Below are 14,586 nucleotides of genomic sequence, written 5' to 3'. Positions count from 1 at the left end.
ATAATGAAAATTTTGAATCAAGGCTCCTCTGAAGCAAGCATGAAATTAGCAAACGTAAATCCTACAGAGGAACAAGGATTAAATTTTAGTGCCTACTGCTTAAAGTTTTATACACGTACATAGGTTTTCTTCCCTTTTAGTGGGGAGCATTTATATTAAAAACGTGAGGGTAAAATTATTCTATTTCTGAAATACATTTACACTAAAAAGAATAAAAGAACAGAATGTTTTTAAAAATACCAAGCACTTTTCATAATGCACTCAAAAGGACAAAATAACTTTTCTAGATCAGAAGGGGCAATTTAAGAATTTTTGTATTTTTTCGAAAATTCTAAGAAAATGACACCACAAACGAAGAAAAGTGCGGTTCTAGTCATTTCACACCAAACTTTCCCAATAAGAACTAGTATGTTGTGGCTATTACGAAACTTTCTTCTATATCTTTCTTATAATTCTGATCCCTCCCCATGCTTAACGAGGAAGCAATATTCCCAACGAAAACAAAATTACACATGCCAAAACTTGATGACCATCCCAATTCCTGATTTATCTCAAAAGCAAAGCAAAGAATGAAAATTGAAAATTATTTTAAAAGCCTTGCTTAAAATAATTACATTTATCTGTTAACAGACACAAGATGGCAACAGTTAAAAATTTTAAATCATTGAGATAATATTTCGGATCATTTCCATGCAATTAAAAGCACGAGCTGAACGCAGACGACAGTCTGTTACGATTTGTTACTTTCTTCTATATCTAATATATAGAAGAAAGTATTGGATTCGTGCAAATTTTCGAATTTCGAATTTTGACGGATTCGTACGTTTTGAGGTGCGCTGAGTCCATTTCGACCATTTTTGGAAAATGTCTGTCTGTCTGTGTGTGTGTGTGTATGTGTGTGTGTATGTATGTATGTGTGTGTGTATGTATGTGTGTCACGTCTGTGTGTGACCAGTTTTTTTGTGGCCGCTCTACAACAAAAACTACCGCATGAAATCGAACGAAATTTTGTACACATATGTGCCCCTATGTGAACTTGTGCCCATTAGTTTTTGGCGCGAATTCCTCCAAGGGGGGTGGAGCAATGGGACGTTTTTCGAGTTACGCGTGCTTGCTATTCCTCAGGAAGTAACTGGCGGAATCAAACAAAATTTGGGTCCATATGTTGGTATTAACAGGAAACAGGTGCTGATTCAATTTTGGTGTCAATAACTCAAACGGGGGTTGAGCTATAGAACGTTTTTTGTCGTCAATTGTGACTGCTGTATCTCAAGAAATAATGAACGGAATGAAAGAAACATTTATCGGCAAGTAGCCCTTAGTGGGTATAAGAACTGATTTTATTTTTGTGTCAACAGCTAAAAAGGGGGGTAGCGCAAACACTCGTTCTTTTTTTCCATTTTTGAGTGCCCTATCTCAAGAAGTAATGCTACGTTCTGGTTGAAATTTGGAATATATGTGAATCCATATGTAAACAGGCTCTGGTTTAATTTTGACGCCGATTCGCTTCAAGAGGGTGTTGATTTTTTTTTTTTTTGCGAATAAAAATATTTTTATTAATGCAACAATAAGAAAGATAAATCGTAATAGATTGTCGTCTGCGTATTTCTCGTGATTTTAATTGTATGGAAATGATAGGAAATATTATCTCAATGATTTAAAATTTTTAACTGTTGCCATCTTATGTTTGTTAACAAATAAAATATTTGTAATTCATTCAAGCAAGGCTTTTAAAATAACTTTCAATTTTCGCTCTTTGCTTTGCTTTTGCAATAATTCAGACATTGGGTCAAGTTTTTGCATGTGTAATTATGTTTTTGTTGGGAATATTGCTTCCTCGTCAAGCATGGGGAGGGATCAGAAAAAAAAAAAAAGAAAAGAAAAAGAAAAATATAGAAGAAAAGTTTCGTGATGGCCACAACATACTAGTCTTTCTTGTTGTTGCAATTAAAAAGCTATTTTTATTCACACAAATAAAAAAAAAATCAGCCCCCCATGGAGCGATTGGCGCCAAAATTAAACCAACGCCTGTTTACATATGGATTCATATTTATTCCAAATTTCATCCAGAACGTAGCATTACTTTTTGAGATATGGCACTCACAATGGAAAAAAAGAACGTTTCGATTGCGCCACCCACCCCCTTTTCAGCTGTTGACACCAAAATAGAATCATTTCTTATACCCTCTAAGAGCTACTTGTCGATAAAATTTTTGTTTGATTACGTTCATTATTTATTGAGATACAGCAGTCACAATTGACGGCAAAAAACGTTCTATAGCTCAACCCCCGTTTGAGCTATTGACACCAAAATTGAATCAGGATCTGCACCTGTTAGGGACAACATATGGACCAAATTTTGTCTGATTCCGCCAGTTACTTCCTGGGGAATAGCAGTCACGCAAAAACTCAAAAAAACGTCCCATTGCTCCACCCCCCTTGGAGGAATTCACGCCAAAAACCAATGGGCACAAGTTCACATAGGGGCACATATTGTGTACCAAATTTTCGTTCGATTTCATGCGGGTAGTTTTTGCTGTAGAGCGGCCACAAAAAACTGGTCACACACAGACGTGACACACATACACACACACATACACACAGACAGACAGACTTTTCCAAAAATAGTCGAAATGGACTCAGCACACCTCAAAACGTTCGAATCCGTCAAAATTCGAAATTCGAAAATTTGCACGAATCCAATACTTTCTTCTATATATTAGATATAGAAGAAAGTAAAAATATGCATGTTTCAACACTCAAAGTTTTGATTGAAAGCTAGATAATAATAAATCCTCTTCATGACGTGAGACGCACTTTTCTCCGTTTGTGGTATCATTTTCAAAAACTACAGGAATTCTTAAATTGTCCTTTGTGACTCAGAAAAATTATTTTGTACTTTTAAGTTCATTATGAAAAGTTCTTGGTATTTTTTAAAAAATGCTGTTATTTGTTTGTTTACAAAATAAGTCAATTTTTGTTCTGCGCACTTGGTTTGCAATGGAAACACAATGTTGTCAGCCCCGCTTAATCTTGTAACGAAAACCCCGCTTATACGAATAAAATCTCCAGGAACAGAATATTTCCCAATGTTAGATATTTCGGAATGTTAGGGATCCCGCTTAATCGAACAATTTCCCCGGTTAATCGAATAATAGTGATCAGCTTTCGCATATGTTTTAGCTGAGAAAATTTTTAAATACATTAAAAATTTATTAAGAGCAATTACTGACGCAAAAATTAAAAATTGTATTTTTCGGCAAACAACCTGCGGGGAAAAAACATTCATAATCTATCAAAGCATATCCACTATTCTATTTATTTTCTTTTATCGTTGCCATTACCAACAGACAGTTGATAATTAAATTAAAAAACACAACGAAATATAAACATTGCAGAAGATAAGAAATTAATAGATATTAATTGCGTAAAACACGGTAATTGAAGTTAGAAAGGTGTTCTCAAAATACCTTGAGCAAGGAATTCACTATTATGGAGTGTCTCCAAAAAATATTAACTGAAAAAAGGAGTCGAAACAAAGATTCACTACCCACAGTTGTAAGTGACATATAATTTTCATACATACTTTTATTTACTTAGCTTATTTAAAACGCTTTTTAATAAAAAACATGTTACTTCTATTACTTAGAAATTGATTTATTATAACGTTTTAAGACAAACGTTGTCAATCAGGAAAAATAAATAAAATTTCCCCGCTTAATCGAGTAATATTTCTTGGAACTCACGGTGTTCGTTTAAGCGGGGCAGAGTACCAGTTTTCCATTCAGTAGGGGAAATTCATCACAGACCGCCAACGATCAAGAAAAACCATCGTTCAGCTCGCCTTAAATCTTATTATAGTATTGCACCATTGATATCCTTAGACCTCATTAACAATTTCACTGATGATCTCCGGGGGGGGGGACTAACCTTACGGACATAGCTTTTTCTTCCGTGCCTCTGTGGGTGATGGGGTAGTGATTGGTGTTTTCGGAGGAAAGGAAGAAAAGAGAACAGTCTCAAATTTCATTCTATGTATTAGACTAACTTATATTGCGTAATATAGAATAACATTGCAACTGTAACAAAAACCCTTTAAAGCGGCCACCCATTTTGAACGGCCGAAATTTTGCGGAACGAAGGGGTGGCTGCTCTTAGAGGTTGCACGGTTAAGGTATATTTGCAGATACTAAGGACCTAGACGCCAAAATAAAATTTGATTCATATTGTTTGTTCAATTTATGGTTTAGGCTACTTTTACGATATCTAACACTTTCTGCGCAATTCCTAAAACAGATAGTCCGTGGGGCAGTCAACCATATTGTTTCATTCTACGACAATGGAATTGCAAAATGAAAAAAACAGCAGAAATGAACAAGAAAATATTCCATGGTTAAAATACTAAAATATCTTGATTCGAAGTTTTATTCATAGTGTATTATACAAAAGAATCAGAGCTCAATTACCAACCAGACCAATTAGGCTGTTGGCCATGTGTCCCCAATTTTTAAGAACCCCAAAAATACTAAAATTGCTGTAGTTTCTATTTAAGAAAATTAAGGTACTCTCCTGAATTTATCTACAGTTTTTCATGTGTACAAGTGTGGGTTGCTTTGAATAAGTGATTTAACACCTGAACACCCCTGAAACTACCACCCCTGATTCTTTATTAATGCTTTTGTTTATAAGGTTTGACTGTAGAGGACCCCCAAAAAAGTTTGTTTATGGTCTACATTAGTTGGACCCTGAAAATATTACATACAAAGATCCAATTCGTCACACATCACGCAAAGCGAATATATGCATTGCAAGAACTTACAAGTTGACCGTAATTCGTTGAAGCCTTGTTACTAAACTTGCTAAGTATTTACTCCATGTAGTGAGTTTTTCTGAATGTAACTAGACTGCAAACTGATTATAGCAGAGCAAATATGCTGGAGGCAGTCCTTGTTTCAGAAGCCTACTCTTTGATTTAGAAATGCATAAAATGGAGTTAAAACTGCATAATTTGGGTAAAGCAGCTGAAATTATCTGAAAACTAGAGCTGCTAGAGAAAAACTAATTTCATATTTTGATTCAGAGCCCCAAATTTATCTAAAATCAGTCCTCAAACTCTGGGCACCGAAAAAACAACATTTTTTTTGTGCTGTAAAGTAGATGCTGGGACACTTGGTGTTCTTGTCAAAGGGGTAAAATTAAGCAAAAAAAAAATTAACTACTTTTAAATTTATTTCTTCGTTTAAACCATTTCTTTAAATTGAAAAAAAGAAGAATACTCCCCTAAAACAACTCCCGTAGCAGACCAAAAAGGTTATTTTGTTTTTACAACCTCAATGATATAAATCAGCAAAAATGGAAATAAATAATAATGTTTCTTTGGGGAAATTTAGGGCGAATTCGTTCTGATTAGTAGATGCATCAGTTCGCACAACACTCAGGGGTCGAACGGCGCGATGACACTTCTTCCAGGCCCACTCAAAGAGAAAAATCGCGGTATCAGTTGCGGTTTTTCAACAGTAGCAAATGAGTACATTAGTTAAAAGAGAAGAACGATTGAACATCTGGAACTCTTCAAATCTTCAGATACAAAAGGCTTTAGAATCTCCATGGGGCGTGTATCTCCCCGACCATGCGAGGAAATGGCAACCCTCCGCCAAGTCAGTTCACCGTTGGCGACGAATTTGTTCCTAAATGTCGGCTTTTGTCCCAAAACATGTTTTCGTTAGTATTTTATTTTCTCTGCGGAGCTTACAAACTGGTCTCGAAGTGGAACTTCTTCTCCTTTATCTATATTCTTTGCCGTAGCCTCCCATAAGAGCACCCCTGGCAGCAGAGAATAAATATTGTTAAAATAAGTACGAAAGAGAAAATTGGTTACATTTTCATTATTTCTCATTAGTTCCTTTAAAAAAGAAAAAACTTTTTTTCTTTTTTTTCAAGTTCTTTATTATTTATTTACTTGTTTTTGTTTTATTGAACAGAACAGTCAACTTCAATAACGGTTATTATTCTTATTCAAGAATATTAAATAGCATTAAATAAATATTGAACTTGAACAATGATTCTAAGTTTTCGGTACAATAAGAATTAAACTGTATAAATTGCTGTTGAAAAGAGTTAAACGAAAACATGCAAAATAAAGCCAATCAATTCATTACATTTAAACATATTCTTATTCGAACATATATCTGTTGCAGATATGGAAAGTCGTTTTTTGCTATAAGTGGACTGCTCAAATCAGTGACCTCATCTTTGAATACGCAATTCGAGTTGCGACAGGTAATAAACTTTTCTTCCTTAGCTAAACTTTTTCTGTGTGCTGTGAAATTCGGTCGTTTCGTTTATAAATCCAGTATTACTCAGCTATGTAGCGCTTGACCTATTTGAATTAGCTACAATTTTTGTTGAGTACCTAATAAGCATTTCAATTGATGTCGTTTCGAAAAAGGTGGCAAAATAATGTGTGTTACAAGGATGTAACTGTTACTTTAGTATGTTTTTAATTAATTTAAATCCGTACGTCAATTTAAAAGTTTAAATTATTATTTAACTTTCGTGTTTATGTTATCTTGAAAAAGGGGTCGCTTGAGATAAATTAAATAAGTGCACTTGCCTCCCAAAAATGTTTTGCTGCAAATATATATATATATACGAGTACTATATAATATACATTTTTTAAGGTTTCAGATATTATTTTTTTTAGAAAAAGACAAAGAGAATGTAATTAAATATTTAAAATGCTTTTAGTCTTTTGACGATATTGACTACAATTGACCCGAGCCCTGTCAAATATCACTCTTTTTTTCTTTTTCAGAAAAAATGAGTGGGGTAGGATTTAAAGAGATTAAAATTTCTTATGAAATGAGGCAAGAACCAGTTTTTTTAGAACGAATATGGTTTCCATTATATTGTAGAATCCCTGTTTATCTTATTATCTGGTTAAGCTTAAACTTTGTACTAGTTTATTGGCACATTTTAAGGGGGTGCCAAGGTTGAAATTCGAAAGTTGATTTTTTGTGACCACCCTAGTGGAGACAACCTGTTACAGTAGTTTTACTCATTGAACTCAGAATTTCTATTTTGTAAAATTCTGGAAATGTTTTAATGCCATACTAGAAATGCTAGAAATATAGGGTAGAACGGGCACGTTTACGCATGTGGCACGATTACGCACTGCTCTTTTTTCAAAACGAATTATAACTAGAGATCCAACAGTCATAATAGATTGATGCTGCTCCCTAGCAAATATCCTCACAAGTTTTTGCATCATTCGAGCTTCGGTCTAGCATGCAGAAAGAATAATCTTTTCTGCCAAGTCGAGTAAGTTTTGAGTTGAACGTTTTAAAGCTTATTGTGAATAAATAATACTTAGTTAAGAAAGAACAAATACATAAAAATTAGCAGAATTTTATCCTTTTCTGAGAATTGTATTTGTATGAACTGAAATGTTATTAAATATCTTTGCACGTTGAAAATAAATCCAAACTTCGAGACGGGACAAGTTTACGCGTTGACGTCTGAGCGAGCACCTTTACTTACATTCTTAACTATGTCTTACTTCTAAATGTGCCCTGACGCTTTTTTTGCTCCGAACTGTCTCAAAACTTTTTAGTTTTTTCAGGCTATTTAGTTTTGAAAATCACTATTTAATTTTAAACTGAGTTACAAATTCGTATCTTATAGCTTACCATCATGTAGTGCAGTCTTCATGCCCGTTCACCTTTTACTTTATACACAATTCAGTCTGTAATTAATTTGCTTTATTTTAACGATGGTAAGACATTATGTTTAAAACACTAACAGAACCAGGTTAGGTATCAAAATTAATATGCGTAAACGTGCCCCATGTCCGGGACACGTTTACGCAACCGACTTGGACTCAAAAATAAATTTTTTAACGGTTAAAAACACAAACTGAGCAACAACCGAATATACTAATTTAACTCCATTAACTGCTTCATAAAACCGCAATGTCTAAAATTTCCTAAGTTAACGAATAAAATTCAGAAAATTCATTGAAAAAAAAAATCCTACCACACTGGAGAATTTTGGATCACCAAATTATTATACACTTTGTTATAGTAGTTTTACTCATTCAACTTACATTTGAAGGGCTCACGGCAAGAATGTGATATGCTACGTGATGTGAATTTTTCAGTAGACTAACTTCAACTTAAAAAAATATATATTTGTAGAGTTTTTCAAAGGTATTATACATTCAATATTCTTCAATACTAAAACCAGTTATGTTTTTCTCCAAATGACATAATCCATTGTCATGTTTATTTCAATTTTAGTTATGAGAAACAAACAATTTGATCGAAAAGTTACTCCTTGTGGCTTGTCACATTTCTGCACCGAGCCCTTCATTTGTATCCTGTAAAATACTCCCAACAACGTATTCTTGACTTTTATTTCTGTCTGTTTTTATAGCTAAAGGATTTTTACAAGCAGAACAAAAATAACCTTGGAACAGCAAAGAGAGCGTTCGAACAATCTGTAGAAAATGCTGAAGCGAATGTTCGGTGGATGGAGACTAACTACGCCAAGCTAGTCAGCTGGCTGGAGAACACCAATCCTTAAAGTCGAATATGAACAGCAAAGTAGCATGAAAAGTGTTCAAAATATTGAAAAAAAATAGTTGACTTTTGAACAATGCTTCATTGCCATCCCAAACCGGATGGAAGGAAGGAAATGAGATCTTGTTTCCAGCAATGCTATTGGGTCCCATGGTTTGGGAACGATTTTACACGTAAACATTGTCCAACATTCATACACGCACACGGTTTTTTGTTTCATTATTTTTTTTAATTTTAATGACCTCGTTTTAGTTTGCTAGCGTACCAAAAGCGCATTTAACAAAACCAGCACATAAGTTGAATTTTTAGAACCGTTAGTGAAACAGTTCCATCATTGCAAATGCGATAAATCAAAAAGGTTAAAAATTCTGGCTGTGGCCAGTTGATTTCAGATCCGCCGAGGCTTAAATGATCTCGTTTGTTAAAATAAGGATGAGGAAAGTTGGATTGCGTTGCGATAACGATCTTTGGCGTTGTGCCATTATACGAATGTCTCCTATTTCAACCCAAACAAGTTCGTCCACGGTTAAGCATCGTTACAAAAGAGCCAAAAGCCACAAAAGCAATAAGAGTTGCAGATACTTGTTTGGGGGTTAAAAGGAATCTATTCTAATGTGTTCCAAAAAAACGTGTATGCAATTTGTATCGCTATTTGCGCAATTATATCGTTGTTTAACTCCTTAGCTCACTCAGTTATTACTCAACGCTCTATCATTGGCAATAACGCGTCGAAGTGAAATTTATAAGGCATTCCAATTTCCTAATATGCAATCGATTATTTATACAATAAAGAACTGGATCTCATCGAATGCTACTTATTTTTTGTTCAACCATAGTATGAGAGAAAATTGTGGCAACAATATTATTATTATATTTATTAATAAGACCCTCCAATTCTCAAATAAAATCGGATATTTGTATACAATAAGGAAATGTATCCCCCCTAATTCGACGAACTTTTAAATGAAGTCAGGCATACTTTTAGCTAAACCTTAGTGTGAGAGAAAATTGGCGCAAAGATTATGTGTTATATTAAAATTTATAAGACTCTCCAAATTTCAAATACGCTACAGAATATTTGTATAATAAAGAAATATATCTCCCCTAATGCTACTTACTTTTATCTGAAGGCTGGCATGAGAGAAAATTGGGTAACAATTAAGTGTCACATTAAAATTTATAAGGACCTCCAATTTTCAAATATGCAATCGAATATTTATACAATAAAGAAGTGGATCTCATCGAATGCTACTTACTTTTAGCTGAATCCTAGCATAAGAGAAAATTGGGCAACAATTATGTGTCACATTGAAATTATAAGGCCTCTAATTTTCAAATATGCAATCGATTATTTGTATAAGAAAGAAATGTATCCCGCCTAATGCTACTTAATTTTATCTGAAGCCTCATAGGAGAAAATTCGGTAACAATTATGTGTCACATTGAAATTTATAAGGTCCTCTCCTCCGATTTTCATATATGCAATCGAATATTATAGCTACTTACTTTTATCTGAAGCCTGGCATGAGAGAAAATTGGGCAACAATTATTTGTCACATTGAAATTATAAGGCCCTCTAATTTTCAAGTATGCAATCGAATATTTGTTTAATAGAGAAATGTATCCCGCTTAATGCTACTGACTTTTATCTGAAGCCTGGCATGAGAGAGAATTTTGCGACAATTATGTATCAAATTTAAAGTACAAGTTGCTCCTGTTTTCTTGCACAATCTAAGATTTGCACAATAAAGAAGTTGATCTCATTGTACTGTAATTTTATCTTGAGCCTGGCATGAGAGAAAATTTGGCAATCATAAGAAATCGTCAAATTCAGTAAAATTAATTTTTCTAAGTTCAACTTCTACCATCATTCTTTTTTTTTTTTTTTTTGAAACTCACTTTGCATAGCTGGTCCTATAGGGGAGAAAACTTTAGTTTTTTCTGCATAATTGATGCATAATATTACTCTTCTTTTTCTAATTTTAAAGTAACACATCTCATCACGTTTCAAGAATTCATTTTTTAAAAATCGCGTTACTCATGTATTTATAATTATTCAGTTCGTTGTAATAGTTCAGGTTTGCCTAAAATAAATGTCAGAAAAAAGCATTGTGACGCAAAAAATTGCAAAACATCCTCCCCTCCCCCTACTCACACACACGCATTTTTCTCTCAGATTTAATCTAGTTGTAATACACAAGAAGGAAAATCGGTTTAAGAACTTTGGTTAGCAATTCCCTTGCATCAAACAAATAATCACATTTCAGCACAGCCAAGAATTCCACATAAAATTTCTTTCAAATTTAGTGGCTTTTGAATATTTTCGATTAGTTTTTTTTTTTTTTTTGGAAACTTTAATAGACGAATAGATGAGCAATAGGGAACAATTATATACTTTTCAAACCGTTGTTGTGCCGCTTCAATTATTTTTCCTTTGTTAAATAGCATCCTATTTATAAACTATGTCATTTGCTTTATGCGTCCATAAAGCAAATCATTTTCTTGGAAGCTCTTTCAAACCACGTGCAAAAGAGCAAAGGTGAAGAAAAAAACGCAGAATGACGTCATTTACTCCTGTGGGGGAAGTTGGAGAAGATCTAAATTCGTTTTTCCTAAAGAAATAAACATTTATGCCCCATACAGCTTATTAGCATTGGAAAAAAATAATTTTTTTTTTGAAGCATACATAATACCTAACTAAATAAAAGCTTTCCTTCTTTTCTTTTTACTTTTTACATGATTGACAGGTCACTAGACCAGTGTTTTCCTTCCTTTTGGAGCCCATTACCTCCTCTAGAGGTTTGCTGGCACCTAACCCCCCCCCCCCCCCCTTCTTCCTTGAAAAACCCATAAGTTGGTCGCTAGTGACTATCGATATTTTTGAAAATGTGAATTAAGTGTCTAATTTTCATTTGAAATAAATATGTTTAATACATGCAGCAATTTTATCCAATAACTCTTAAACTAAAAAAATAATTAAAGAAAGAAATTAACATTGTCTTTTTTTACGCTTTTATTTTTCTTTTTATATCTTCGCAAAACGAGTTAAGCGATTTAAAGATAAGTACGTAACTAAGATCATGGACGCACTTTTCAAAAACAAAGTTCATTTTTTATGAAATTATTTTCTTTTTTCAATTGGAATCTGGGGGGAAAAAACACTGACATTTTATGAAAACAATTTTTTTTTTAATTCATTTCTTTTAAAACTGGTGATTCTATGTCCGAACTCGGTGTCTCTCCAGTTTCACCGACGCAAAACTCCCCCCCCCCCCACCCGTTTTTCAGTTTCAATCATACATTTTTATATATTATTGATACATTAAAGGGGGGCAGGGAATTTGAAATGCCGGTGAAATTGGAGATAAACCCTGAACTCCGAACAATCGGTTTCGCATGCGTTTTATATTTCGATATTCGCTTGCCTTTTATTAATATTATTTTATCTGTTAAGTACTCATCGCCCCCTATCGCCCATCATGAATTTAGTGCCCTCTTAAGGAGCCAAATAGCCCTTTAGGGGCGCTCGTCCCATGACCTTGAGGTCACCTGGATCGACAAAAATGATAATGAATTTCGCTACTGTTTTTAAATTATGCTGTACTAAATTTTCCTATAAATTGTAGGAAATAATTTGACGAGCGCCTAAAAATTTCCCCTGGCCCCTAAGATTATGCAATTTCTGTTAGACTCTGGTTTCACAAAGAAGATAAGAATTGACTAAAAATTAAAACAAATGAATTTGTAACGTAACAAACTGTTCAATTTTTAAGCAAATTAAAAAGTAAACCCTATTTCTGAAATTCAACATTAGTAATATTATAGGCACATTACCTTGAAATGTGGTAGAAGAAAAAAGTATTCAAAAATATATAAGTCTCGCAATATATAATTTTGAATAGTCCTTTGCAGAATTTGGGAATGTGCCTAACGAACCATTGGTTATTTATCTTTCGTATATTTTTGGCTGTGACGTTCGGATATTTTTGGCAAGATGTTTAAAACTGTGTTGAGTATTTTTAAAAGCTACTAAAGCTGTCAGAGTACTTCAGTAAACAACAAACTAATTGTAAGTCAGTGATGAGGAAGGCGTTGAAAGTCTGAAAAGAAATCCGTTGAATAAAAAATTCTTCAATATGCATCAAACAAAACTTTCTTTTACGTCTTTGTATATTCATTTCTTTCTCTTTTTTTTTTGTTGTTGTTTCACACACATGCATAAAATAGGTTCCGTTTCACATTTTATTGCCATAAGTCTTTTTAAGTTTTTTTTTTTTACGAAAAATGATAATTTACGCATAAATACACTTACCCCCCTTTTCGTTTCTTAAAATTAATACGGCAATAAAATATCAGAATATTTTTTTATCTCTTGTCGGAAAAAAATTTAATTACTGTGTTGTGTTTGCCTCTATAATTGGAGAAAATCTAGCCTGGGAGCATTGTGAAGACTACGCAGATCCCAATTACAGCATTGCGACGCTGTCAAGTTAGGTTTGCCCAAACTATAAACATTTTCTTAGAGGTTTGAAAACGAAACTACTTTAGACTTGAAAATTCAACCATTCAACTCAAAAAGAAAAAAGAATGCAAACTGAAATGTTTACAAAGAAAAATATTTCACTCAAAATTCACTACTGATTACTGTAAGAAATAAAACGCAGCATAACTAAAAAGCAATAATTACATTTTGCAGTAAGAGTTGTTCCATGGCAAGAAAATGTGTATTCATTGATTCATTGTGCCTTCTGATTTCGTTTTGTTCTCTTTAAGCCATTTTACTATTTTGGCCTCTATTTTAAATCTGGAGTTTGAAGAGATTTCAGAATCACATTTTCTTCTTCTCTCTCTCTTTTTGTTTTTTAATGTATGTGTGTGTGACCAGTTTCAATGGGTCTCTGATTATTTTCAAAAGAAGTCGTACTTAGAAGTTCCACACAGCCGTAAAAAGGCTTTCTTTTTTTTGGGAACTTTGTAAGAATATTTTTGAAAAGTTGCTAAAATGTATGCCAACGCATAACTATAAACATTTATAACTTTTCAGTCTGTTTAAAAATCATACCATCGCGCATATATACATTGCACAATATTTTCATTGTTATCATGTTAACCTTGTTGCATAAACAACATAAATATACAAGGACACATGAATGATGTTTAGTTTTTAGAGATCTACAATTGATTTCAGTAGTGTACCCCATTCGTGTTTTTTATCCGCCAGATTGGGATAGGTACGTTGCAAATACTATAAATATTTTTTTGTATTAAATAATATAAGTGGTAGCCCGATCGGTAGAGTGTTGGATTCGGGGCCGGAGGGTCCTGAGTTCGAACCTCGATGGTCGAAGATCCACCGTCGTCATTAAAGGGGACTGGGCGACGTTAAATATGCTCGTGGTCTCAATGTCCTCCAAGTGAAACGATACCTCTGGGGGTGCTAGCACCAGGTAGCTATTAGCTCCTGGACTAGTTCTAAATTCTCATTAACTGTTCGATCCGGTGATGGTGCTGCCATCTATCGGTATATAAAATAATGGAGGCAAGGCACTTAGTATGCAGTCCTCGACATAAATACAGTTGTAGTCAGTTGTGACTCTTAATAGGAATAGGAAATAATATAAGGCAGGATCGCACTTCAATTCCTGCCAATAAGAACACTTTTCAAATTTGTTTTAGTGTTTTACATTCAGAAAGGGTTTATCTTTACAACTCCGCGGTAAATTGCCCATGTTTGTTACAAATCATCGCCAAATATTAGTGACTAATAACTGTCACTAAACACACAAGGGTTATCAAGCGAATAAATTTCTCACTCTGGTCTGGAAAAAAGAAACAAAACGTTCTAAAGAGATTTATCAGCTGCAACAATATTTCGGCTGTTTGTCAACATAAATATTTGTAACAGCTCTGTTTTACCGGGGAATAAGTCTTTGCATTTCAGTATCATAGAAATCTATTCCACGAGAGAATGTGTCCAACATGCTACAGTTCTCCACCTAGGTTAAGG

At 33.8% G+C, this 14,586-nt stretch overlaps 1 protein-coding gene across 1 annotated transcript in view; it reads left to right on the top strand.

Annotated features, from left to right (window-relative positions):
• LOC129228058 (aminopeptidase Ey-like) overlaps positions 1–11,002 on the top strand; it is a 164,083-nt gene extending 153,081 nt beyond the window's left edge. Inside the window, exons 20-21 of the mRNA XM_054862693.1 lie at positions 6,198–6,279; positions 8,434–11,002. Of these exons, the coding sequence (XP_054718668.1) occupies positions 6,198–6,279; positions 8,434–8,583 (232 nt within the window). The 3' untranslated portion in view covers positions 8,584–11,002. The remainder of the gene's footprint in view (positions 1–6,197; positions 6,280–8,433) is intronic.
• The last annotated feature ends 3,584 nt before the right edge of the window (positions 11,003–14,586 follow it).

This window comes from Uloborus diversus, chromosome 8 (assembly GCF_026930045.1).
Source record: "Uloborus diversus isolate 005 chromosome 8, Udiv.v.3.1, whole genome shotgun sequence".
Taxonomy (NCBI): Eukaryota; Metazoa; Arthropoda; class Arachnida; order Araneae; family Uloboridae; genus Uloborus; species Uloborus diversus.
Note: the sequence above shows the minus strand (reverse complement) of the source record. Positions and strands in the feature narration are given on the sequence as shown.